The sequence below is a fragment of the Sphaerodactylus townsendi genome, linkage group LG13 (genome assembly GCF_021028975.2).
Source record: "Sphaerodactylus townsendi isolate TG3544 linkage group LG13, MPM_Stown_v2.3, whole genome shotgun sequence".
Taxonomy (NCBI): domain Eukaryota; kingdom Metazoa; phylum Chordata; class Lepidosauria; order Squamata; family Sphaerodactylidae; genus Sphaerodactylus; species Sphaerodactylus townsendi.
Window position 1 is genome coordinate 2,462,166 of NC_059437.1, and position 27,784 is coordinate 2,489,949.

The window sequence follows — 27,784 nt, forward strand, 5'->3', positions numbered from 1 at the left end:
TTTGTATTCCCCTCTCTCCCAAGACCGAAGGTACATTTACGGCTTTCACGGTGCGGTGCTTAATCATCAGCAGCCCACGGCCAGATACCAATGGAAAGTATTGCCCCAGGGAATGCTCAACAGCCCCACCTTGTGTCAGTTTTTTTTGTCCATCACGCTTCTAGCCGTTGGCGCCAAAGCGCCGGAGCCATAATCATCCACTACATGGATGATATCCTAGTAGCCGCGACCGCACCATCTCCCCGGCAGTGGATAACGCTGCTGGCGTGGCACATTAAAACAGTCAGGCCTATACATCGCCTCGAAAAGGTGCAAAAGAACGAGCCATTCTTGTATCTGGGGCATAAACTCCTCCACTTACTCCGCCCCTGTCATACCAGAGATGCAAATCCCAGACACGCCCACACTCCTCCAGCTGCAGCGGCTGCTCGAACCCTCAACTGGGTCCGTCCCTTCTTTGCCCTCACCACTTCCTTGCTCAGCCTTCCCTGTTCTCGCCATCCGCCCGCCAAAACCCAGGGGACAGGATCCAACTCACCCAAAGGCACAAAGACTTTTCGGCAGTAAGGGAGGTCCTAACCGCCCGATGGGTGGATCGGGTCCCCTCAGGATCAACCTCTCTCCCTCTTCCTCTTGAACACCCCCCCCTCTCCCAACCGAACTTAGGGTACACTTTCGCCACAAACCTTTCTGGTGAATGGCTCTACCCTACCTCATGTACCCGCGAAAAAAATCTCTCCACCCGGGCCAGTTTGATGCAGATCTCATCAACCAAGGCGTGCCAGCGACTATGAAGTAATCGGTGTAAGTGGGACCCCTAAAAATCGTCATGCCTCTAAGCAGAGCAGAATTCCAGCATCTCTTGAACGCTTCACCCTTCCAGCTGGCCCTGGAGGATTGGGGAGATCCTCTTCCACCTCCCCGGATCCTCGCCACTTCTCCTCCATACTCTACCCCTGTCCCGCTCGGCCTTTAGCAGCCTCTGTCCCACTCCGAGGCCCCACCATTCTTTCGCCGACGGGGCAGATCGTCAGCGCCATTGCATTTCAACAAAATGGTCAATGGCGGTGACCGCTTACACGCCACCCCAAGCCTCCGGCTCAACGGAGCGGGCTTCGCCGCAGCCATTCTGGCCTTTCAAACCTTCCCCAACCTTTTCAACCTTTTGGTCGAGCCCAATACGTAGGCGACGCGTGACGCCCACCTACCCGAGCCTACGCCGCCTCAATCGATTTAAATCTCACGAGTCTCTTTCCTGACATTACGGAACCTACTAGCATCCAGAACCTCTCAATGCTGTAGGCCATATGCGCAGCCACACGCCCCAGGCCCCTACGGGAACCAGCGCTGCAGACAACGCCACCACATCTCCACCCTCTTCTCCGACCCTTCCAGTCATTACGATTTCTTCCACCAGGGGCAAAAGCTTTCGCCCGATCCTGTAGCATCCCCTCAACCAGGCACAATCCATCGTTAAATCTTGTGCTCAATGCTCACGCCTTTGGCCTCGCCAGACCCCGGGTAAACCCGAGGGGGGTCTGGCAAATGACTTGTGGCAAATGGACGTAACTCCTGGTCCTGCCCTAGCCCCTGGAAGCACCTACATGTAACTATAGATACCTACCGGGATACATCTGGGCCACAATTCCCACTGAGGCTAAACAACCAATCACGTCACCCAGCACCTCTTTGCATGTATAACCGGCATGGGCCCCTCGGCCTAAAAGCGATTAACGGCCAAGATATTCTTCCTTCACAGAGCCATGCTCCAGTTCTGCACCAACTGGGGAATCATGCTAACACGAATTCCTACAACAGCACCGAACCAAGCAATCGAGAGAGCAAATCGCGAACTTCAAAGAAATTCTAGCCAAACAAACTAAAGAAAGGGAGGTAGCCCCATTTTAGGCCACATACAACAGACAGTATCAAAAGTACTCTTCACCATCAATCATTTAAATCTGCTCGCCCTACCATCAGGGCAACAGATCACCCCCCCGTGAAAGACACTTCCAGGCAGTCAGACCCTCCCCACGCCAGAGTCTACTACCGCCAGCTCCCCAGATCGAACCTGGCGGGGACCGGCCCCCTCATAACCTGGGGAAGGGGGTATGCTTCAGTCCTTCTTCCCACAGGTCCTCTATGGATTCCAGCCCGACATGTCTGACCAGCTCGAGGCGATGCCTAACGAAGCCAGGCCACACCGAAGATGGAGCAGGTCCCCGAATTACCCGTCCATAGCTTCAGCAGACTTACACCAAATACCTATCAATTCAAGATCAGAGGATCCGCAAAGGCGCCAGAGCCACGATCAGCTTCAACTGTGCTCCCGCAGCAGCCGCCCGCCCTCAAGATAACCTAAGAATCCCAAAGCTGCAACCTCTGCAGCTATCGCCAAGTGCGGATTTCACAGCCATCAGCAGCTACTCACACAACTACCTCCCCACCGGTGACAATCGGGTCACCCCTGCAGGATCTTCATCTACATCCGCCATCCTCTCTTCCTCCTCACTCCCCGGCTGGAATTTGAATTTACAGCCGGGAACATCCCTGAAAGGTTAACCCTTGGAACTCTCCACTGTTTTCAGCCGCTTGAATATTGTTGGAACACGCCTCTCTCTCACAACCTTGCTCGTGAGAATCACTGAACCTGCAATGCTAAAGACTATCAGTAGCTCTCCCTACGATCTTGAGAAATCCATGGACTCTAACGCCATCGCTCTGTAGTTTTGGTAGTCAAACAGCAAAGAGCCATGCATTGGACAACTATGCAACCACGGGTTGCCTTCCTTCCGTACATCATCCAGCCTATGTATCATTTAGCCATGTTTTACTGTTTAAATTTATTGCATGCCTTAATTTTAGAAGTTATGTTATTTGTTGTTGCTGCATTTCCGCCTGTCTCTGCGGGACTCTTTGTTGCCTCAGTCGCCTCACCATCGTCCTACCCCAGGCTCCACCCTTAGGAGCCCGGGCCGCCCGCCGCCGCTCTGCCTTTCGATCCTCCTGTCGGAGCTTATCGCCCTCTCCAAAGCGGAGTTTGTCTCCCTTGCGACTTCCTTAGTGGGAGTCCCCGGACGCCTTGGCTAACAACGCTAAGACTATCGGCAAGCTGGCTCTTGCCTATGCAGTCTATCAACTCTATTTCCACCGCTCTGGATGCCCTGGCCTCCGAGCAGCAGGAACTTCGATCAAGCGACCTTAGATAATCGTGCAGCTATTGATTACTTGCTGTTGTTGCATCACCAAGGTTGTGAAAATGTACATAATATGTGTTGCTTTAACCTCTCTGACAATTCCCAATTGATTCATATGAAAGTATCGTGAGCTGCAAGAAGTTGGATCTAATCTGAAATATGATGTTTTGCCCCATTGGTGGTCAGCCCTCTGGAGCTGGCTGCGGGGAGGATGGTTGAGTGCTATTGTGCAGCTCTGCATTGGTTTAATTGTATGCCTGCGTTATCGGATCTTGTTTGGATTTCAGTGTGTGTCTAATATTGCCTGCTTAGCGTGTGTAAGAAGCCCCTCGGTTTCCCTTACCCGCAACCAAGTTCTAATGTTACACAAGCAGCCTTTCGGGTCAGCTTGACCAGACGGGCGGAGGAGACAAGCGTCCTTTAAATCACCTAGCATTTGGGTCCCCTTCTAAAATGTAAGGAGGAGATGTAGTAATGCACTGCTGACCCAGCAGCACCGTGGTAGAAACGTTGGCACACCAGCGGACCTCTGACCTTCTGGTCGCACCGCACCCCCACTCCTCAACCCCGTATGAGTCACGGGTCATGAACTATCTGGCTCAGTCACGGGCGTCCCAGACAAAGGGACAATGATCTGCCCCAGGTGAGGATTAGGCCCAGGCGCTTCGCAGCTCTTCTCCGCACGTAGCAGCCAGGTGAGATCATGCATCACATGATGATCTCCCGCTCTCCCGCTCTCCCGGACTCTCCCATCCCGCCCCTCTACACGCCCCCATTAGAATCATAATAAAAGGTGCCAGGAACCAGCACGGGGGAGATTCGCTAGGAACACGGACCTCCGCGCTCCCGCTGCTGGCGATCTCCACCAGATGTTATCTCCGCGTCTCGTCTCGTTCTTGCGCTGACCACGTGGGTCGACTACATATTCCAAACACCAATCACGCGTTGCGTGAAGAAATGTTTCCTTTTATTAGTCCTAATTCTCCCCCCCCCCACACCCGCCCCTAGGAAACAAACATTAAAACATAAAGTAGAAAGGAGAGATCAACGAGGAAACCAAACAAGTCTTCATCCTGTTGGAGAACGCAAGAACAGGCAGGTGAATATGGAGGGGAAGAGAGTCCCAGTTTTGGTGCCACGACCAAGAAGGCCCTCACACACCAATTTTCAAACATTTTACATTTCAGAGCTATTTTCAGTCTGGGTACCAAACTAGCTGAAATGAATGAATGAACCTGTTTTCCACAGTTCACATTATACTGAATTGATCACATGTTGCACAGTCCTTCAAGATGACCAGGAGAACTTTGTCAAAATGTTAACACCAACATTGGCTTTATGTCAAGTAAACAAACCCAATCCTGTTTTTCATGTTTCTGCAAGGGAAAAACATCCAAAAAGGAGTGTAGCAGTTTTACAGTCTTTTCAACTTTCGAGAGATGATCTGCTTACCAGTGCCACAAAAGACCAGCCTGTTTTGTTATGCAGAAAATCCAGGTTGCTTCTTCTCAAGTAAACCAGGCCACCGATCACAGCCAGCAGCAGTCCCAACATCAAGGGCCCAGCGTAGTTTGGAGGCCTTATTACCCGGATCTGAAATAGCCCAACACAGTTTACAAACTAAAGCGGATTCCGCACTTCTGCTTCCAATATCAATAGATCTGAAAAGTTCATAAAAGGACCTTGACATGCAATCAAGGCTTTGTTCTTCTTTCAAGACTTCAAAATGTCTAAACCAGGGGTCTTCAAACTATGGCCCTCCAGATGTTCATGGACTACAATTCCCATCAGACCCTGCCAACATGGCCAAGTGGTAGGGCTCATGGGAATTGTAGTCTATGAACATCTGGAGAGGCCAGAGTTTGAAGACCCCTGGTCTAAACCAAGGGCGGCCAACCTAAGGTGCTCCAGATGTTCAGGGACTACAATTCCCATCAGTCCATGAACATCTGGAGCATCATAGGTTGGCCATCCCTAGTCTAAACAGTTTACATTTCTAGTCAGTCTACAAAGGTGTTACCACCAAGCATGGTTGCTGGAAGGAGGAGTGGGAGTTCCCAGAGTAAAAGAGGTCAGCAGAATTTTATGCATACATGGTGAAAAGGGGAACTTTTCTCCCTGTCCCAAAGGACCAGAACTTGTGGGTGCCCAATTAAGATGATGAACACCAGATTCCAGTCAAGAAGGGTTTGGATTTATACCCTGCCTTTCTCTCGTGTAAGGAGTCTCAAAGCAGCTTACAAACTGTCGAAGGCTTTCACGGCCGGAATCACTGAGGTGCTGTGTGGTTTCCGGGCTGTATGGCCGTGTTCTAGCAGCATTCTCTCCTGAGGTTTTGCCTGCATCTGTGGCTGGCATCTTCAGAGGATCTTCTGAAGATGCCAGCCACAGATGCAGGCAAAACGTCAGGAGAGAACGCTGCTAGAACATGGCCATGCACCCCGTAAACCACACAGCACCCCAGCTTACAAACTCCTTTCCCCTCCCCACAACAGACACCCTGTGAGATACGTGGGGCTGAGAGAGTTCTGAGAGAACTGGGACTGGCCCAAGGTCACCCAGCAGGCTTCACGTGGAAGAGCAGGGAAATAAAACCAGTTCAGCATAAAAGAGTCCACCACTAACATGGAGGAGTGGGGAATCAAACCCAGTTCTTCAGATTAGAGTCCGCTGCTCTTAACCACCACACCTCACTGGCTCTCAAGCAAAATAAAAGACATCCTAACAAAACACCACTGACTTGTAGGCTCTCTCTGTATAGCACTGGCGGCTTTAAAAGGGAATTATGCATAAAAGACCAATATGGGATTTTTAAAAAGATTTTACTGAAGAGAACGTTTACTCATGTAACTCCACGTTATAAACAAGATTTTGAAAAAGATGCCATTATGACCTATTATTTTGCAACAGCGCTTAAAACAACTGGAAGGCTGAATTTTTCCTCTCTTCGCCGGATTCCGCACGGGCCACTACAGCAGCTTCCCACCAACATATATGACGCCGGTGGAGCCCCGGGGCTACTCGCACACTGAGACGCAAGCGGCATCAAAGTGGCTGCAGCCCACAGAGGCGCCTCCGTTTCCGTTCCCCACATCTATCTTCTCTCCCTGCGGAGCACTACAGGAACAGGGAGACATGCCCACGCTGCTCCCGACCCCTGGGGGTCGCAGGTCAGCGTGGGTGTGCCTCCCCGTCCCTCGGAGCCCTGCAGGGAGAGAAGGTAAGTGTGAGGGAAAACGGAGGCGCCAAAAAGCAGCGCCTCCAACCCAGTTCCGTTTGCATAACAGTGGCTGGGAAATGAAAAGCCTCACTTATTGAGGCCCGTGGAGGGCAGGGAGGGGGAAGCACGACGCTGCCTCGATGCAGAGATGGCAGCCATGCGAACAGTGCCCCTTGAACAATGTTTTTGCCATTCCAGGGGCGCTGTTTTTGGCCCGTGCGGAATCCGCCTTAGTGCTGGGCTTTGCTACCTGAATAATGCCAGACATGCTGGCCAAAGCCTGGGCTCAGGAGCATTCTTGCTGATGCGCATGGCAACCAAGTCTCATCTAGGGCACTGGAGCAAGAGCTGTTCTAGAATTCTTCTCAGAAGCCGTTACTTACATTGACGTCGGTCCTATCGGCCACCCAGCGGGCCAGCTGTTCAGCAGCAAATCCCCGCACCTGAAGTTCGTAGGTGTCCCCTCTTCTTGGTTTCCCTTTGGGTGGGAAGTTAATGAATGTCGGGGCTGAATTCATGTTTAGCTGCATTTAAGAACCACAGAGAAAACAGTCGCTCATTAAAATGAATTCAATTGCAAATATTTCATATTTCTGAGGAAGAAGAAGAAGAGGAAGAAGAACAGGAAGAAGAAGAGGAAGAAGAAGAGGAAGAAGAGGAGGAGGAAGAGGAAGAAGAAGAAGAGGAAGAAGAGGAAGAAGAGGAAGAAGAGGAAGAAGAAGAAGAAGAAGAAGAAGAAGAAGAAGAAGAAGAAGAAGAAGAAGAAGAAGAAGAAGAAGAAGAAGAAGAAAGTTTTGGATTTATATCCCCCCTTTCTCTCCTGCAGGAGACTCAAAGGGGCTGACAATCTCCTTGCCCTTCCCCCCTCACAACAAACACCCTGTGAGGTGGGTGTGGCTGAGAGAGCTCCGAGAAGCTGTGACTAGCCCAAGGTCACCCAGCTGGCGTGTGTGGGAGTGTACAGGCTAATCTGAATTCCCCAGATAAGCCTCCACAGCTCAGGCGGCAGAGCTGGGAATCAAACCCGGTTCCTCCAGATTAGATACACGAGCTCTTAACCTCCTACGCCACTGCTGCTCCTACGCACGAGCTCTTAACCTCCTACGCCACTGCTGAAGAGTTTGGAGGTAGAGGGGCGGGCGCACAGTTTGCGCAGGCACCCCCTGGAACCTGGAGGCCAGAAAAGGCTAGCAGCAGCACAGGAGGGAGGAGGAGCGAGCCGCCTTTTGGCACCCACCACCCCTCATCTGAAGCCACCCAACAAGTGCTGCAGGAGCCCGAAGCCTGCCCTGCACCCAGGGACAGACAACGGCTGCAGGACATAGGGAGCTAGGCAGGTGGCAGAGCAGTCAAGACTGCCCCACAGCCGCCACGGCGGCGGCGGGGGGGGGCATTTGCGAGGGAAGGGAGTGGCCGGGGCAGCTAGGCAGGCTCCCCTGCCTGCGTCCCTCCCTCCACCCCCACCGGCAATTTCCCTTGCCCAGTTGGACTGGAGAGCTTCTCCCAGTCCAACCTGGCGAGGGAAAGGGTGGCAAACCAGCAGCCGGGGCGGGGGCAAAAAAATTAGTTTGTCCCGGGCTCCAGTTTCCCTAGCTATGCCTCTGCCAGCAGCAGGGAAACAAATCTAGTTCTCCAGATCAGACTCTGTCACTCATGTGGAGAAGAGGGGAATCAAACCCGGTTCTCCAGATTAGAAATCTTCCAGACTTAACCACTACATCATGCTGGTTCTCAGTTTAATGTAGATTCTAGAATCATTCAGAACCAGTCAGGGCAATCAGATTCCTTGCTAGCATGGCAGCATTCGTTTTACAACCTGAAAACTAAAAATATTGGTTGTGTGTTACATGAACCCTAGTGACTCTGCTACTAGAAAAAAAAACCGATTTCTTCTCTCCCCTGACCCTATTTCATTTTAGAGTATTCTAAAGTAGACAGTGAAGATTTAGAATATGCTAGAGCAGGGGTAGGGAACCTGTGGCTCTCCCGATGTTCAGGAACTACAATTCCCATCAGCCCCTGCCAGCATGGCCAATTGGCCATGCTGACAGGGGCTGATGGGAATTGTAGTTCCTGAACATCGGGAGAGCCGCAGGTTCCCTACCCCTGTGCTAGAGTAACAAATGACACAAACTTTCCTTATGCCCAAATCTTTATCACAGCTTCCAAGTAGGCAGTTATTACTTCCAGACTGGTTAATAATTCTTGCTAAAAGTAACAGATGTTTCTGTTTCTAAGCCTGATATATTCCTTTACAGAAAACATATTACCATCTGAAATACATCAGAACCTTCATCAAAATCCACCGTCGCAAAAAAGACTCTGTTGGTAAATGCGGTTGAATATCGCCAGGAGTTTGCTAGGATCTGATATTCTTCATCGGCTTGTCTATGTAAACATAAGAAGATTCTATTTGGTACCTAATCAAGTCAAATGGATGTAGCATCACCAGTCCAAACCCAATAGACAGAAGTTTGAAGAAAGTATGCCCATGATGTTTTATTAATCCCAAGACTCCTGAGCAGTATATACCATATATACTCATGTATAAGTCGAATTTTTCAGCACATTTTTAATGCTGAAAAAGCTCCCCTCGACTTATATGCGGGTCATTAACATTTTTTGTGTGTTTTTACTTTGCCAGCCAGCAGGGGGTGCAGTTTTTAGGCTAGCAGCGCCAAAATTTCAGGGCACCCTCAGAAAGCACTCCTGATGGTACCAGCCAAGTTTGGTAAAGTTTGGTTCAGGGGGTCCAAAGTTATGGACCCTCAAAGGAGGTGTCCCCATTCCCCATTGTTTTCAATGGGAGCTAATTGTAGATGGGGCTACCCTTTTGAGGGTCCATAACTTTGGACCCTCTGAACCAAACTTCACAAAACCTGGCTGGTATCATCAGGAAAGTCTCTTTATGATACCAGCCAGGTTTGGTGAAGTTTGGGTCAGGGGATCCAAAGTTATTGACCCCCAAAGAGGGTGCCCCATACCCCATTGTTTACAATGGAAGCTAATAGTAAATTTTCCCTCTTAACATCTAAGTTGGGTTACATTTGGACATACAGGTGATGAGAAGGAATCCAGTTTTGAAGGATTTTAACTCTTGTGTTTTAGCTTGGTTGCTGATTGAGCTAAGGTTTTTGTACTTTTAAAGTTATTGTTGAGACCATATTATTCTTGTTGACCCTCCTTTCCACTTACAGAGCCAGTTTACTGTTTTTCTTTGAAATAAATATTCAAAAACATTTAACCTACTGATGCCTCAATTAATGTAATTTTATTGGTATCTATTTTTATTTTTGAAATTTACCAGCAGCTGCTGCATTTCCCACCCTCGACTTATACGCGAGTCAATAAGTTTTCCCAGTTTTTTGTGGTAAAATTAGGTGCCTCGACTTATATGCGGGTCGACTTATACACGAGTATATACAGTATTTGGGTCATCATACTGCTACTCTGACAGAAGTTGAATCTACATAACCACAGAGAGGTACTGACTTCCTCAGATACTGGTGCACCCTGAGAATATCTTCAAGTTGCCATTTGGCTACATTCTAAGGTGACTCTTCATATGATAGCATTCAGCTAATCACATTACTGAAGCACATTTCATATATTAGTGACCTGAGTGGAGGGCCACCTCCATGTGAATGCCTCTCGTGCCACCAAAAATGTTTGAGGAAAACTAATGTCAACGCTATACCTCTTTGAGAATATTCTTACAAATCTATTTCAGAACAAGCATCACTCCAGGAACAGATGGGCAAAACCTGATATTGTATTAAATTAGAATTAGAAAAAAGTATGGTTCAACTTAGGCAATTAATAAAAATGTAGGGACCATGAAGTTTTAACATGAACATCAAAAACACAGCCCCATAATCACCTGAAGTACGGTCACCCCAAAACAAGTGTTGCATTATTTTGGATCACCTGAATGAAATCTATTACACAGCTTTTGTGTTTACATATTGATATGGATCAAGACTGGAACCTATTTTTTTTCATCCTCAGAGGAGTTTCATACCATTCAACTACGGTATCTTCAAACACAAAGGCTAACTCCTGTATATGAGGCCCTTTCCGCACATGCAAAATAATGCATTTTCAAACCACTTTCACAACTGTTTGCAAGTGGATTTTGCTATTCCGCACAGCTTCAAAGAGCACTGAAAGCAATTTGAAAGTGCATTATTCTGCATGTGCGGAATGAGCCTGAGTAAAGTATTTCAAATGTACATTTGTCAGGCCTAATTTTTTAATATCAGAGTATAACTTGACATAATATTGAAAAGCTAAACATCATTAACACCCCAGAAATCTTAAGGAGTTTTTTTTGTACTTATGTCTTTCTAAGTAATGGAAGTCCATACTTGCACACAACACATTGTCTGTGAGGCTGAAGAGCGGTGAACATAACAATCACAGAGTAGTTTCTCGGCGGGGCTTTTACAAGACGGCGAAATTTGTCACCATTTAGTCGAATGACAGATCTTTTGCTGGCCCACTCCATCAGTTGACCAACTTTTTCTGAAAGCACCATCTAGAATAGAAACACAAGAAGTGAGGTTCTAAACAATTGATGTTTTAATTGTTTTAGTGTTGATGGACTCCGCCCTGAGCTTCGGGGAAGGGCGGTATATAAATATAAATAAATAATAAACAAACAAACAAGACTGGCCTTTCTGGAGTGTCACCTGACACAATGTTAATTCTGATCTACTCTATGACCAATTATCCACTGCCAGCTGTTCCTCACCCTCACCCCATCTGGAGCGAAAAGTCATGCCAGGAGTGCTCTCACGTGCAGGGTGTCAAGACAATAAATCTTGCCCTGAAGTGCCTCCTCTCTCAGCAAGCTGCAAATAGTGTGTTGGACAAGATTTCCAGTTCCAGCGCCAAGTAATTGGCCTCTACCTCATTCAAATGTATTTCATTTATTTTCTGCACAGAAACTAGTTTGTCAAGCCCTGTATTACTTATTTACAAAATTTACAACTTGCCCTTCTGCCCTCACAAGGGCCACAACGACAGGGGACTTGCGTTGGAATGGAGTTTCACTCTGAGCCTCTGATTGCTCCCAGACTACACACTGCTGACAGGGGCTGTTTTGCTTAGCTAAGTTTTTCTTAGCTCTCACCTTCCAGATATTTGACAGGTGAACTGGAAGGGTCTGGATTTTAGACCCAACAGTTCTGGAAAAAAAATCCAGAATCAGTAGTGTAAGTGAGCTGTTAAGCTCTTGGAAACAAGCCTATCTCTTTTCACTGTTTTTTTCCTCGTTCGTGATTCTTTCTTTTTCTTTCTTTCTTTCCTCTTTTTGTTTTCAAGCCAAAAGACAAATGAGGCTTTTTGTTCCTATTGAAATAAAGGCAGATGCCTAAGAGAGCTTATCAATTTCAATACATCATAACTGTTCCTAAATATTCAAAAAAAACCCCAAACAACCCTTGTCTAGGAAAAAATAGTATGAAGAGACTTGGTAAACAGCCACAAACCGGCCAATGAACAGATGAACAGTTCAATGAAAAATGACTTCATGACTGGCAGTCAGGACATGGGTTGAACATTCTGAATATTGATGAAAGAACCAGTTGCATTTGGCAATGATAACAGAGAAAGGAACAGTCTTTGAGAAGGGCTACCTTTGTTCGGATACAGGTATTACAGCCTGCCCTCTCTTGTGTGAGTTGCGACAGAAATGGGATTGCAATACTGGCAAAGATTTGGCCTGCAAAGATTCCTACCGCTGCTGTACAGTAATGCAATCAAGCGCTTCTGGGTTTGGCGAGTAAACTTATATCGTTTAAGAAGCAATATAGAGTTTTATTAACGAAAAATTAGAAAGATGCTTAAAATAAGAACAAATTCAGTTCGGTAATGGCAGTTCGGCCGGTAACTTACTATTTACTGAAGTCCTGCACAGCATAATTGTTTCTTGAAGACTGATGGTTTCAGAGCTTAAAGCAAGTTTCTTTTTGGCACCAAGGACAGGTGAATATCACTGGTCTGGGAGTCCTACACTTTTGGCGCCACAACTAAGCAAGTCCTTTCTCAGTTGCTACCCTCCTAACCTCAGAAAGTAAGGAATTCTGAAGAAAGAGCTCAGAAGACAACCATAGCATTCAGGTAGCTCTATGTGGGAGAAGACCAAACCCTGGCTGTATTCGGTATGGCTTTAAAGGACAATAACGGCCCCTTGCTTTGGACCCAGAATGCAGTCATATAGTCCCTACAACACATGTCTTGGGAATGGGATGTGGCTTTCCCCCCATCAAGTCACAGCCAGTGATGACAACCCCATGGGGCTTTCAAGATCCCCCATCTGCTTCCGGGTAGCAACCTTGGACTTCCTCAGGGGTGCCCCATCCAAATCCTCACGAGGGCTGACTCTGCTGAGCTTCCCAGATTTTGTCCATTACTTTACCTCCCTGCTCAGAAGCGCTTCCCTGGACTGACACCCCCTCCGACAGATGCTGGGAGCCCTCCTGCCTGATGCCGCAGCACCTTTTCCCAGCAGGGTGATAAAGGGCCCTTTGCTCAGCACCTGTTCAAAGGCACCAGAGCGCGGCTGCCAGCTCCCCAACCGGCTGGGGCAGTTTGGGAGGACCACGGTCTGATGTGGGCCAGCCAGCAGCAGCAGCTGCTCCCCCAAGCCGTGGCGGACAAAAAGCACTCGGCACACGCTCTACGACACGCTCGCCAGGCAGTCCGGTCCTGCACAAGTCTCAGCGGACTCCAGGGTCCGGACAGATGACCTCGAGGCACCACCCGAGCGGTCCCCCTCACCTCCTTCTTCTTCTGCCCGCCGACGCCGGTGCCCGTCCAGGCCACAAACAAGGCCACGCAGCCCAGCGCCAGGGCCCTCCACAGCGCCATGGCAGCGGACAGGCGGAGGGCTTCCTTCCAGAGAGACGCTCCCCGCACAAATTCACGCACACCGGCCGCTCGGCGCTCATTGGCCGAGAGATGTGCGACGTCAGGATCCGATTGGCTGTGCAGCACTTCCCCGGCTCCCCATTGGCCCCTCCTAATTCCTGTTTCCCCGATCTTTTACTTTTTTGACTGGAAGTGGGCGGGAGTAAGGGCTCTACTGAGCGAATCAAAAAGGAGCAAGTGGTTGCGAGAGGACCGACTGTCGCGACGTTGGAGGCGGGGCTTAGAGTCCCTAAGGGACGCGTCAAAATAGGGAAGCGCCTTGTCGCTGGGGATTAGCACAGCGCATGCGTCACGCAAAAGCGCGGAATTTGAACCCATCGAGAAATTATAACTCTAAACCATAGGCGTCAAACTCGCGGCCCTCCAGATGTTATGGACTACAGTTCCCATCATCCCCTGCTAGCATCATGCTGGCAGGGGATGATGGGAACTGTAGTCCATAACATCTGGAGGGCCGCGAGTTTGACACCTGTGTCTTAAACAGTCACTTACATCTGCTTACTGATTGCAGTATATAACAGCTGCATTTTTAGAAGATTGAAGAGATAGAAGATTTGGTTTTAATCTTTCATGTTGCCATAACTCCCAGCTCATGGGCTCAGTCTCAGTTTGCAAATTTGTATAACAGAGTCATGTTAGCTCCCTTGTTAGCTCTCTCTGACTTTCTCAAAGTAGATGAGGTCTCTCCTTCATTTGGCCTGGACTGTTCTGCCGCCCCTTTTGGCTGGGTATCCTCCAGCTGGATTCTGGATACAGCAGGTGGCTCACAGACCAATTCTGGGAAGGTGATTTCCTTCGCCTCTTGACTGGGTCCTCGCACTACGCGATCTGCTTGATCAAAGACTTTTAGAATACTGCTCTCATTCATGTAAAGCATTCAGGATTTCTACATTACAAGTTTTAGGATTTAATATGCGATATTGTTGGGTATATATAATATAATCGTGTGTGTTTGTGTGTGTGTGTGTGTGTGTGTGTGTGTGTGTGTGTGTGTGTGTAACAGGAAATAAAGGATTTCTTATTTTTGCTCCATCCCTTTATAGTTAGTAAACTCATATATAAAAAGCAACTCATATATAAAAAGAACAGAAGAGACAGATTCTCAGTTGCTTTTTATATATGAGTTTACAAACTATAAAGGGATGGAGCAAAAATAAGAAATCCTTTATTTCCTGTTACACATCTGCATTACTGTATGATTATATTTTGGTACCTATCTGCTTTCTTGTGCTTGTGGTGTAGTAGTGCTGGTGTGGAAACAAAGAAACAGAGTTAACTTTATAACTTCAGATGTACATGCTCACCAACATGATGTAAGCAATGGCTATCTGACTGACCATTAGCTAATCATATAGATCGGATCATAAACAGTGACTTCAGCAAGTTGTTTACATACAAACACTTAACACTTTTATAACTGAGTTGTGTCAGACACTTGCAAAATCCCGACAAATGGGCATATAAAATGCTACTATTGGCCAATTGGACAGTTGGCCATGCTGACAGAGGCTGATGGGAATTGTAGTTCCTGAACATCTGGAGAGCCGCAGGTTCCCTACCCCTGTACTAGAACATGACCATACAGCCCGGAAACCACACAACCCCCCAGTGTTTCCGGACGTGAAAGCCTTCGACAAATGGGCATATCTTTTTTTAAATTTTACACACACACAAATAAACTATACAATTTTTTAAAAAAATGCAGGGTGGTGGTTTGTGTTAGTGTGTTCCCGAGTGAAATAAGGAACCAGAGCTTTGTTAGATCTGTAATAAAGCTATCTATATGAAAGCCAAGTTTCCACCAATGGAAGTTTTGCCTCTCAAAAGGTTTACCCCAAATATCTTGTAGTATCTAAATTGCTACAGGGCTTAATTTAGTCTTCCTATTACAGACCAACATAGCTGTATGACTCCATTTTTAAAATGCAGTTGGTTACAACTTACACCCACCTATTCTTTTCGTCTTTTTCTAAATAACGAAGGCACTCCTGTTTTCAAAAAGTAGGGTGCAATGTGGCCCGAAGGGAACCACCTTATATTTGCTCACCCATGGCCACTGGCTGTGGGCATCAGGTACAGGAATGCTGGCGAGAATGTTGCTCTGAGAAGCTACATGCAGTCTACCTTTTACTCCCGGCAGGGGAAGGCGAGGATTGCCAGGAGACAGGAGGCTTGAGATAATAAATTTTATTCGTCAGAGATTCTAGTGGCAAACAGGAGAGGACTGGACAAAGAAAGTCAGTCCTTTTTTATAAGAAAGTGTTTTATAAGAAAGTGTTTTATAAGAAAGAATACATCAGTGTTCAAAACAAAACCATAAATTTCACGTACGTCATGACGGAACTTTACACTTCAATATAGCACTTCCAATTAACCATCTAAGAGTTCTCTTCCATTCTGGGCATCTTAACCTTATGTAATATATCAAGTTTGCAGAGTGTGGCTAAATCTCTGTGGGAGTTCAGGCAGGTTTCCAATTCTTCCTGGACAACTGGGCTTTTTCTAAAACACTGTGTGAAGCAGAGGCTTCTCAACTTTTAAAAGCACAAAGAACATAGTTTTTTCTATTCATTCATAAGCAAGAATATATTATATAAATTCCATTAATATATTTATTAAACTGTACATAGAGTAGCAATTTTCTAAAATTGTTTTAATCCTAATATATATAACCTATTTAAACAAACTTTTTACACTTTCAGCAAAATTCATAAACTTCCTTAAACATTACATCAGACCTTGTTAACACAAGCTAACAGCTTGCCCCTGATATTTTCGTCTCCTTCCCTTAGAGAAATTAGACAGAAACAAAGGGGTGTACATCAACTGGGTTCTTTAATTATGGTGTGTGTATGTCTTGCCTGGCCTACGTTAAAACCAGAAAACTTTGGCCAGCTGCAAGAGCTTCTGGACTGTATTTTACTTCTGTTACTACAAGAAGAAGAGTTTGGCTTTATACCCCCCTTTCTCTCCTGTAAGGAGACTCAAAGGGGCTTACAATCTCCTTTTCCTTCCCCGCTCACAACAAACACCCTGTGAGGTAGGTGGGGCTGAGAGAGCTCCGAAGAGCTGTGACTCGCCCAAGGTCACCCAGCTGGGGTGTGTGGGAGTGCATAGGCTAATCTAGTTCCCCAGATAAGTCTCAATAGCTCAAGTGGCAGAGCAAGGAATCAAACCTGGTTCTCCAAATTAGAGTGCACCTGCTCTTAACCACTAAACCACAGTGGCTTTCTTTATTATTTGATATTTATTATTATTTATTTTGGGGCATGCAGCCAGGGAGAGAACTGGGCAGGTTGCCTTGTGTCATTTTGGTATGTTCTAATAAAAAGTTGGGAAGTGGATTGTGGCTTCTGTTGGGTTTTCGATTTTGGATGGGCAGCAGTTCTTGATCTGTGCTTGGCCATTGATGCATGCTGTTCTTTCTCAGTTTCTTTTTTTGCAGTGTAATGTTTCTTTATTAAATTTTATCAACAAAGCATCACAAATCAACTCCAATACAACAAACATCAGATAAATCCCATGTATAACATTGATACAAGTCTGTAAACAACAGAAAACAAAAGAAAGGAAGGAAGATATATCCAGTTCCTTTCCCACTAGACTCACATTTTTACCCTAGAACAGTGATAGCGAACCTTTTCGAGACCGAGTGCCCAAATTGCAACCCAAAACCCATTTATTTATCACAAAGTGCCAACACGGCAATTTAACCTGAATACTGAGGTTTTAGTTTAGAGAAAATGGTTGGCGCCGAGGCATGCATTACTTGGGAGTAAACTTGGTGGTAGTCGGTGCCTTGGCTTTGAAGCAACTGTGCAACTCTTCGAACAGGTAAATCATGACCCTAGGAGGGTTTACTCAGAAGCAAGCCACATTGCCAGCAACCGAGCTTACTCCCAGGAAAAAGGATTACTCTTTAGTTCTTTGCATGAAAATCAGTGGGGTTTAACAGCACTTAACAGGGTTACCTACACTGCTTCCCCAAAACTAGGTCTTAGGTTTAATGCTAATAATTGAGCCCAGCTGCCCAGGCCAGCCTAGATGTGGGGGGGGGGGGCGTGATTCCCCCCCACCCTGATGAACTCTGTTTGCACGTGCCCAGAGAGGGTTCTGAGTGCCACTTCTGGCACCCGTGCCATAGGTTCGCCACCACTGCCTTAGAACAATTTCTACCAATCTTTAGTCTGGATTCTGATAAATATAGTCTTTTAATGTGATATGTATACAGGAGTGAAATTAAAATAATTTAACAACCGGTTCTGAAAGGACTCAGCGGTGGAATTAAAACCAGTTCTCCGAACTAGACAAAAAATTAGCTACTGGTTCTTCCGAAACTGGTACGAATAGGCTAAATCCCACCACTGCATGTACACTATTCCTAATATTTAGACTACAGCTACTGTACCATAGAATTCCACTAATATATATATATATAATATATACAATCAGTTTAGTATTATATATATATAATATAGTTTTAGTATTATATATATATATATATACATATATATATAATATACATATATTATATAATATATATAATATGTATAATCAGTTTAGTATCTTAATGTTGTGCGTTGACAAATATTGAGGGCATTTCTTTGTTTAGAATAATTCACAAGGACGTTCCAATCCTTTAAAAAAAATCCCTTTTACATTTAACAATGTCCATACAGAAGCATATTTCAGCAATTTCTTCAGCCAGTCTTCAGATGTTGGAGCGTTCTAGTTTCTGGCTATTAAGATTCTTGCTAATGCAAGCCATGCTCAACGGACAGCCATTTTCTCCCTGCGGGATCGGGATGCCACAAATAAAGTGCCGCAGCCTGCCGCAGCCAGCCGGTGTTGCTCTCTACACCTCTGGCATTTTTGCTCTTTAAATGTCAAGGAAAAAAGTATTCTTGGAGGGGAAAAAAAATGTGTCAGAAGTGGGATTCGAACCCACGCCTCCATACGGAGACCAGAACACCCAGCCCCATTAACGGGAAGGCTTTTCTGCCTTGAGTCTGGCGCCTTAGACCACTCGGCCATCCTGACACCGTGTGTGCCGTGCTTGCATGGAGCCTTTTGAGCTCGTCGCCGAGGCCCGCCTGTGCTGAGGACCGTTCCCAGCCGTCCTCCCGACTTTCCCGGGGGCGAACGGAGCCGGAGAAGAGGAAGAACAGCCGCAGCGCCTGAAAGCCAAGGGGCGCCTCCGCTTTGAGGGGCTCGCCTAGAGCGCCCCCTTGGCGAAGGGACTACATTTCCCAGGATTCCTCGTCCCCAACACGCATGCGCCCGGGGACGAGGCCCCGCGCAGTAGCCATTTTGTTTTTCTCCGCTCTCCAAGGGTACCGCTGACCGGATTCCGCCCCGGAGAAATGCTCACGCCCGTCGCCAGGAGCGCCTTGGGCCTCACCGGTGAGCTTATCGCGGGGGCCGGAGCTACTCCTGGTGGGCCGCAGCCTGAGCGGGCCGGGAGGGAAGCCGAAGCCTCCCGTTGCAGCCGGGAAGGCAGGCAGGCAGGCAGGCAGGCAGGCAGGCAGTTAGGCCTTTCGGGCAGGGGAGTGGGCTTCCGGGGGGGGGGGTCCGCGGAGAGGCGCGCGGGCGAGTAGAGCCGGTCCCTGGCCGAGGCTGCCTGAGGCGAGGGCGAAGGCTTGCCACGCCCGCCTTTCCCCCGCGCATGCCAACCTCCAGGTGTGGCCGGGAGACCTCCCGGAGTGGTCATTCATTTTATGTCATTAGTTTTATAGGCCGCTCTTGACTTGACGAGCTCAGGGCGGCTTGCAATAACCGAATAATAATATCCATTCCTGGTGACAAATAAGCTTGACATCCTTGCTATAGGGCACAGGTGTCAAACTCGCGGCCCTCCAGATGTTATGGACTACAGTTCCGGAGAATGATGCTGGCAGGGGATGATGGGGACTGTAGTCCATAACATCTGGAGGGCCGCGAGTTTGACACCTGTGCCCTATAGGGTATTATTAATTTTCAGCATGAAACACTGCCTGTTTCAAATACTTTTATTACTGCTTATTACAAGGTTTCCACTTGCGCAAGAAAGTAAGACAGAATTGGTTGCCGTCAAACTTGGCTTTCAGTTTACACCATCAGGGCACCCCCAGCATATGGGCCCAGATGCTAGCTCCTCCACTGGTGTTGAGTCCAGTCCTGGTTGGTTGGGCACCGGTTGCTGCTGGTGGTTCAGCAGCTGGGGTTGCTGCAGTTTTGGTTGCCTGGCTGCTCCATTGGGACCCGTCCCATCCCTGGCACCCGCACCTCCAACCGGTAACCCCTCTGGGGGGTTCTGCGGTACTCCCTCAACTCCCACTGGGGGAGTTGGGTCAGACCATAAGCCGTCCCACTTGTTTCTTGAGAAGGTAGATCTCCTGTCGCATTGCACGCTGCTCCCACCTCCAGACATCTGCCCCTCGCCTCAGGGCCCATCCCTGGTAGTGGCTTCAATCCACATCCTCATCAGAGTAGTATTCCTCCTGGTCCACTGCATGCCGAAACCAGGAGGAGTCCCGCCTCTCTTCTTGGGTCCTGTGTGGCACTTTCTTTCTCACCCCAAATTAAAAAGTCGGATATGTGGAAACATGGAGCGGGGAATCGGAGATACGTTGGAACAGGATGGGGTTGAGGAGGCTATCCAGGGTCTTCACCTCCCTCCCTGACTGGAGGGGCTTGGTCGACACGCCTTGCCCATAATCGTTCCTACCATCCCTGTCATTGTTGGGATCAACGGGCTCATCACCGAATCCTTTCCCCGTTGGGGTGCCAGGGGTCTGATCCTGATCCCCGGCCCCATTGATCCCGCCTGTAGCTCCACTGCTAGAGTACATGGAAGCCAGTGCCGGTTGATGACAGAACCAGCTTAATGTCAAACCCCAATCTATGATCCATGTAGACACGGGGCTAGAGGGAAAAAGCTGGTTCTGCCAGAACATTCAAACAATCCCAGTATATCAAACCCTGCTCCTCCTCCCCGCTCCCTAGCCCATAATACTAACCCACAGAAGGCGCAAAAGACAAAAATGCAGGATGGACTCAAGGTCAGAAAGCTGAGATAATGTCTCCTGGCCCTGGGAGCCTCTACTTGATTACCTAGGGAAAATGAAAGTATTTTGCTAGCATCTGAAGCACCCCCCCTCCCACCCTCCGGTGCTTCTCTGCTTGATGCCAGCCTCCTGCCTGACAATATGTTTATTTTGTTACACTTTTACTGTGAAGAAGAGGCATGTTATCTCTGCAGCCACAAATTCACAATTTCGAGAACTGCAACCAAGCATCTGTGATAATATATTCTAGATGGAAAACTAGTCTTACAGAAACCGTCTTACTAGTCTTACAGAAACCTCTGGAACAGCATGACATTGTGAATGGAGTAATTTACTAAAGAATGTAAACATCGCATGAAAATTAAAAATGAATCCGTATTTCATGATGAATTTATTATAAACTATGTTTAGAGAGATTTTTCCTCTAAACACATGTTATTTAAAAAATCTGATTTCAATGAAAAATCCAATTAAAAAATCATTAATTTTTATTTACCCTGCAAAAAAAGCATCCCCGTATTAAATACTCTTTCCGAAAAGTTGTCTTGCACATTCTGCTGCGTAATAATAGTATGCAAGTCCTCATAATTTCCACCAGGTAGAGCCACCAGAGAACATTTGGCATGGGTAACCATCAAGCTTGACTGCTTGCGGGTAACACTTTGAAAGATCCTGTTCACCTGAGCAGATGTACTCCAGCACAGAATATGTTGCTTTTTATATGGTTGCACCTGTCTGCAGAGTATACAGGAATATTTTATTTGTTGAAGGATCGAAAGAATACCATCTTAAAGATAATAAGTTGAATCCCTTCGAAATTCTGGGCATGGAAGTATGCCTCCTCCTACAGCAGCCTGAAATGCTTGTCTGCGGGGATAAGGGACCCACCAGAAGTAACAGAAGGTATTGTTGAAGGGCTGCTGTACCAAGAAAGGGAAGGAAAAATCACCCCCCTCCAGCAGTGGCGTAGTGGCTAAGAGCAGTGGCTAAGAGCAGGTGCACTCTGATCTGGAGGAACCGGGTTTGATTCCCAGCTCTGCCGCCTGAGCTGTGGAGGCTTATCTGGGGAATTCAGATTACCCTGTGCACTCCCACACACGCCAGCTGGGTGACCTTGGGCTAGTCACAGCTTCTCGGAGCTCTCTCAGCCCCACCTACCTCACAGGGTGTTTGTTGTGAGGGGGGAAGGGCAAGGAGATTGTAAGCCCCTTTGAGTCTCCTACAGGAGATAAAGGGGGGATATAAATCCAAACTCTTCTTCTTCTTCTTCTCCCTCACCCACCATACACGTGTATAGATCTTTCCCTTGGGATCTAGCCAATTTCCTTGGTTGAATTAGTATAATCTGAAATGCATTTTGCAGCAACTGAATATGTGGCCATTACGTTACTGGGACATGTGGTTATCAGCCGAGTCAGTTAGTTCTGGTGTTTGACTGATGATCTGATCCCTGCACAGCCCTCAAGTTTCTGTTTGTGTCAAACTTCCTTAACATGCATGTTACGTGTCCTGCTAGCACTCCTTGGTGAAGGAGCATATTTTAGTGTGCCAAATCCATTTTGCCTGCATATGGTGTCTTTTAGGCAAAATAGCATGGAAGGCAGGCAATGATAAAACCAAAAAAATCTTCAGTAATTAAATTATTTTAAAAACTGATTAAAACATTAGATACATTAAAAACAGGAGTTGTTGGACAACCAGTCAATTCAGCTCAGTGACCTTCTGGAAGAGAAATGCCTGTAACTTAACCCAGCAGATCTGTACATATAGTGTTGTCCTTCTGAGAGAGGGAATTCCAGATTTTGAGCAGCTGAAAAGGCTTTCTCGTGAATCCCGGTAAGTCTCGCTTCAAATGAGGTCAGTTCCACAGGAAGGCATTTCTGGATCTCAGAGATGGAGCAGGTTGGTTTGCTAGGGATTTGGAATTCAAACTTTCAGGAAGGACTGGCCTGCCCCTTGAACTGAGCCTGGAAATAAACTGGTAGCCGATGCAGCTGATATGCTCTGGCAGGGTGTGCAGCCGAGTCTGACAGAGTGCAGTTCGAAACACATTGGAAAGTCTGTGAAGGAGCAGTGAAGAGAACGCCCCAACCTTGGTTGAATGGGCCAGTTTGGCATATAATACCAAAACCTTAGAAGCCACTGCAGTGGCTGACTGCAGTGTTTAGTGCAGTTCTGTAGGGTGTTTCCACGTCATGGAATCGCCTCAAAATGCACATCCCAGAGTGATAACAAATTGGATTTTAGTTGTGATACTTTGGTTTGCGCATTGCAACTGTGGTAACCAAACATCCTGGCCAGTCTGGTCCAGGTGGTTGCTGTTGTGCTGAGAAACTTGGTGAAAATATTTGTAATAACTAAACTCTTCTCAGGTTTTAGTGTTGTGTGGCAGACTGGGCCATTCATCTGTTGCCTTTCTGTTTATTGACCTCCTAATTAGCATCAGGACCTTATGACCCACTGCTTTGCTGATATGGTACCTTTTTTTTGGGAGGGGGGAGGTGACCCCATAAGGTTTTCAAGGCAAGAGATGTTCAGAGGCGGTTTGCCTTGGGCTGCCTCTGCATCACGGTCCTGGGGTTTCTTGAAAATGTCCCATTCAAATACGTTCAAGGTTGAGGGTGAGAGTTTATGGTCCTTTCTATAGAAATATCCTAAAACGTGTGTAAAGCATTCCCCCCCCCCCCCGCTTTTCTTCTCTCTAACCCCCTCGAAACAATTTGTGTCCCCTCACCTTTTTTTAAAGTTTGGTGTAGAATTGATGTTCCAGTGCTTCACAGCCTCGTAAAAACAAAAGAACAAACAGAGAAATGCTTCGAATAAACAGGCAAAGGGGGAACTGAGTGAGCTCAGGAAATAGTAACAAGGAGGAAGTTCAGAGAAGCAAAGAAATGGGTCATGGTGGCATCTATGGGGGTTGGGCTGCCTGGGGAACTGTGGCTTTCTTCTGTGTAATGCTTTTGCTACTCTGTCTTTTTCCACAGCTGGCTTAGCAAGTAACCTTGACGATCTGGACGTGTTTTAGGGAAATGTTCCGCTGAGGGTTTCACATGTGGGGGAATGAAAAGTACAATCTATAATAGCACTGCTTTGAGAGCTTGAGCCTCAGAACAGGCTTCTGTTTCTTTCCTGTCACTTGCAATAAAGCTTTGAACTTTTCAAGTTTGACTGTTTCATTGTCAGTGCAGGGGAGTCCTGACAAAGCTTGGGAAATAAAGTCAGTAGATCATTCAGCAACTGAAGACGCTTTCAAAATGTTTCAGCTAGAGAATCGTTTTAAAAGGAGATCCATTTAAAATGTTATGAGGCTGGAAATAAACATTTTGAGGTAAAAACAATGGAGAACCTCCATGGAGGAAACGTTTTATGTCCTGCCTCAAAACATTTTAAATGAATTGTGTAGAAAAGTCCTGTGACCATCTCAAGGTCACATAGCAAGTTTCCATGGCAGAGTGAAAATACAAACCTTGGTTTCTCAAATCCTAGGCTGAATGATCTACTGACTTTATTTCCCAAGCTTTGTTAGGACTCCCCTGCATTGACAATGAAACAGTCAAACTTGAAAAGTTCAAAGCACACGCAAAATAATGCGCTTTCAAACCACTTTCACTGGATTTTGCTATTCCGCACAGCTTTAAAGAGCACTGAAAGCAGTTTGAAAGTGCATTATTCTGCATGTGCGGAATGAGCCCTAGTCTGACACTTTAACCACTAGACTGCGCTGGCTCTTGATATGATACCTAGAACATCTTAACTGAGAGAAAGATCTGACAGCAGAGAAGTCTTTGATCCCTTTTGTCTGACCTGGCCTACCCATTTCTTGCCACACTACCTCCTTCTGTCTGAGACTGTCAGAATCTCTCAAGAAAAGCTACCCCCTCGCTTCCTCCCTCTCCAAAAGACACTCCCTTGATGGACACCCCCCCCCCCCCCCCGGTTTTTATTCCGCTCTCTTGTTATGGCAGGCTCAGAGTGGCAAATATCAATGTCATAGTTATCATGAAACACATATCACACATAAAAAACATAGCAATAAAACCTGACAGCTTAAAACTAACTCCCACTAGGGGAAACAATTAGAATATCAATTTTCAATATTACACCATTCTCCCCATATCCCCGTGTATTAACAACTCGATAACAAGAAAAGGAGGGGAGGGAGGCCAACTAAGTTGAAGAAACCAGAGCTGCACTCAGCCCTAGGCCTGGTAGAACAACTCTGTCTTAAAGGCACTGCAGAATTGTAATAAGGCTCACAGGGCCCTGGTCTCACTTGACAGAGCATTCCACTGAAGCAGCAGTCCTACAGCAGATATTGCAGGGCAAAAAATGAAATCTTTTTTAAAACCGCACAAAAGCGAGAGAGACAAAATTTGACAAGCAACCATTTTATACATTAATGCCAGAATTCAAAGAATTCTTCAAAGCCATCGTTAAAAGGACAAGAAGGAAAAAAACGAATAATAGATGCTATAATAAAATCATTGCTGAAAATGCTAAACACTTCAATGAATTTTCTAGGATCTCATGTCTGTCTTAAGAGATGCAAAAAGGCCCTAATACCATGGTATGAAATATTTTTAACTCCCCCCACTTCAAATATCCAGTCTGAAAAAGAGTTCTGGAGAACTCACATGGTTGCACATTGTTTTTTGTCATTTTGGTTGGTTCTAATAAAATGTTTCTTTTTAATGTAAAATGGTTTTAAAATGTAAAAACATTGTTTTCTTGGAGTTTCTGCTGATCTGACTATATGGGGTTGATTGTTTAGTTGCTATTTTCCATTTCCCCTGTGTTTTGATTTAGTATATTTTAGATAAGTGCCAAGCAGTTTCCCCCTTTCTCTTGGCTCATTAAAATTTCTTCTGGGGAAATGGGTGATATAGCATTTTGACTATTTTTAATTAGATTTTGAATATTTGTAATAAGATTGTGTTGGTTAACGTACAAGGCAAATATGGCAAAATGACTTGCTGACCGGTGGCTATGTTCTCTTTAGCCCGTAGCATTCAACGTACAGTAGCAAGACAAGCTCATCATAAACATGAAGCTGATTTTCATGACAAATACGGCACCATGATTCTTCTTGGTGGAGCTGTGTTTTGTGCTTCTATTTGGACTTACGTAAGTTATTTCACTTCTCTAGTTAGCTCCTACCCATTGCAAATGACAGTTACTTCAGGGGGAAAATAGCTTGCGAGGTCTGTTGTTTGACTGCCTCGTGACAGCAGATATAAGCAATAGGAAGTATTAAGGAAGTACTTATTCGAAATGTGCTACATCATATTTCATCTGTCAAGAACTATCTAATATAGCTATCTACCTAATGATTTAGATAAACCAAATGATTATTTAGATAGACAAAAACTAATGATTTTGTTATTGTGACTATTAGAAAATTCAATTTATTGTGTTTGACTGGTTATACTTTGTTGTTGTGTAATTTATAGGTTGTAACACAAACTGGGATTGAGTGGAATTTGTCTCCTGTTGGCCGAGTAACCCCAAAAGAATGGAGAGAGAAATAGAGATGTCTTCATCCATGTCTTTGAAATGTTGGGAGCAACCATGAATTGATCTGAGCTTTCACTGGAACACATTTCTGCCATACCTAAAATGGCACAGTTCCATGTATTTTCACCTAAGATGTAATAAATATATTTAAAACATTTTTTCTTCAATCAGATTTATTTTTTCTTTTATAGTGTAATGTTGACGTACTGTACAAACTGTTAACATGGATTGTTGATACTGCATTATCTCAGTTATTTTTATGAAAACCAAGGAACAAATGAAAGTTAAGTGCGTAGTTTTATTTGAATAACATTGTGTTCTCTTTGGAATTGATAGAGTTCATTCAGTCTCACCCAGTGGTATCACTTAGTCATCTAAGTTACACTTGGTTACACTTTGAAATTCAAGGGAAATTGTTGTTATGGCACAAAGAAGCATTGTACTTGAGATAAGTAACAGAAATAAAATGAGCCTCAAGCCCCCCTCCCCCACAACTGCATATCAATATTTGGACGAGTTAAAGTTTTCTGGACAGAGCTTTTTGGAGGAGAGAAGGGATATCAATGTAAGGAGCTGGTCCTTTTATGCATTGCTCAGTATCTTGTCACAACTAAGCTTTACATTGCATCTTTTTACATATTTGCTAAACCCAATTTTTAATCCAAGAGGATGAATGTCAGTTTTTTACAAATGCAAACTACATTTGGAGTCTAAATAGGATGAACTTGGTTTTTTTTTGGGTTGACCTAAAATGGTCTGTGCTTGGCAGTTTTCCAGGTATTGTGTTTCATGTAGCATGGTATCACTCAATGACAGCGTGGTATAGTGGTTAAGAGCAGGAGGACTCTAATCTGAAGCTTTGATTCCCCTCTCCTCCATAAGAGCGCCAGACTCTTTTAACTGGTGAACTGGATTTGTTTCCCTGCTCTTCCACATGATGGCTGCTGGGTGACCTTGAGCTAGTCACAGTTCTTTCAGAACTCTCTCAGCTCCACCTACCTCAAAAGGTGTCTGTTGTGGGGAGAGGAAGGGAAAAGTGTTTGTAAGCTGCTTTGAGACTCTTTGTGGTAGAGAAAGGTGGGGTATAAATCAAAACTCTTCTATACATAGGAAGTGGGTTTGCAGGAACATGCATGTTGCCATGACTATGATGTGTATCAGCAAGTGATTTCACTTAGGCCGTTTCCGCACGGGCGAAATATGACGTCGTGGAAACGGGAAAAGAAACGTCAGAGCGAGAGCGTTCGCACGCATAGCGGCGGAGGTGCGCAGTTGCGCCATCGCGAAAACGCTTAATCGGCGCGAAGACGCCGTATTCAAAAAACGCTTCAAAGCGCTCTTTTTCCACATGTGACGCACCGCCGCCGCAGTCGTGCGAACCGCCGCCATGGAGCCGTTCTCAACAATGGTGACTGCCAAAAGGCCAAGCTTGGTCACCGTCCCCCCCCCACACACACACACATTTGTCCCTGGTGATTTCCCTGCATGGTCAAGCACCTTTCCCAGATCCATGTCGCCTGTGCAGATGGTGGCTGCCCATACACACTCTGGTCTCACAGGTAACATGAACTGGGACTGACAGTAGCTGGGAGGGGAGGCAATGACAGATGGGGGACGGGCAGGACATCAGGGCAGTCACGTCAGCCAATCGCGCTGCTTTGCGAGTGCGCAGCCGCAACGGAGCGTGGCGAGACGCCGCTTCCGCAGCGCTTCCGTGCGAACCGTCACATTTCTGCGGGGCTCCTGACGCACGCAGCTCCGCCTGTCTGTGCGAATGCTTTTTCGCGGATGCGTTGCTATTTACGACGTCATCGCGTCGCTCCTTTTGTCCATGCGGAAACGGCCCTAGTAAATTGTCATTTTAATGTTTGGGA

The 27,784-nt window shown here is 46.3% G+C and overlaps 2 protein-coding genes and 1 non-coding gene across 3 annotated transcripts in view; 1 reads left to right on the top strand and 2 right to left on the bottom strand.

Annotated features, from left to right (window-relative positions):
• MAGT1 (magnesium transporter 1) overlaps positions 1-13,341 on the bottom strand; it is a 29,512-nt gene extending 16,171 nt beyond the window's left edge. Inside the window, exons 1-5 of the mRNA XM_048514807.1 lie at positions 13,201-13,341; positions 10,785-10,954; positions 8,688-8,805; positions 6,801-6,941; positions 4,650-4,790 (exon numbers count right to left, since the gene is read on the bottom strand). Of these exons, the coding sequence (XP_048370764.1) occupies positions 4,650-4,790; positions 6,801-6,941; positions 8,688-8,805; positions 10,785-10,954; positions 13,201-13,290 (660 nt within the window). The 5' untranslated portion in view covers positions 13,291-13,341. The remainder of the gene's footprint in view (positions 1-4,649; positions 4,791-6,800; positions 6,942-8,687; positions 8,806-10,784; positions 10,955-13,200) is intronic.
• A 4,932-nt stretch (positions 13,342-18,273) lies between these two features.
• TRNAL-CAA lies at positions 18,274-18,390 on the bottom strand. Its single transcript has 2 exons — positions 18,353-18,390; positions 18,274-18,319 (listed from the first exon to the last, which is right to left on the bottom strand). It is a non-coding gene; the product is annotated as a tRNA-Leu (tRNA).
• Positions 18,391-18,594: 204 nt separating this feature from the next.
• Positions 18,595-26,065, top strand: LOC125443113 (cytochrome c oxidase subunit 7B, mitochondrial). Its single transcript, XM_048515027.1, has 3 exons — positions 18,595-18,753; positions 25,396-25,520; positions 25,847-26,065. Exons 1-3 carry the CDS (start codon positions 18,714-18,716, stop codon positions 25,922-25,924), a joined length of 243 nt encoding a protein of 80 aa, XP_048370984.1. The 5' UTR covers positions 18,595-18,713; the 3' UTR covers positions 25,925-26,065.
• Positions 26,066-27,784: the final 1,719 nt, after the last annotated feature.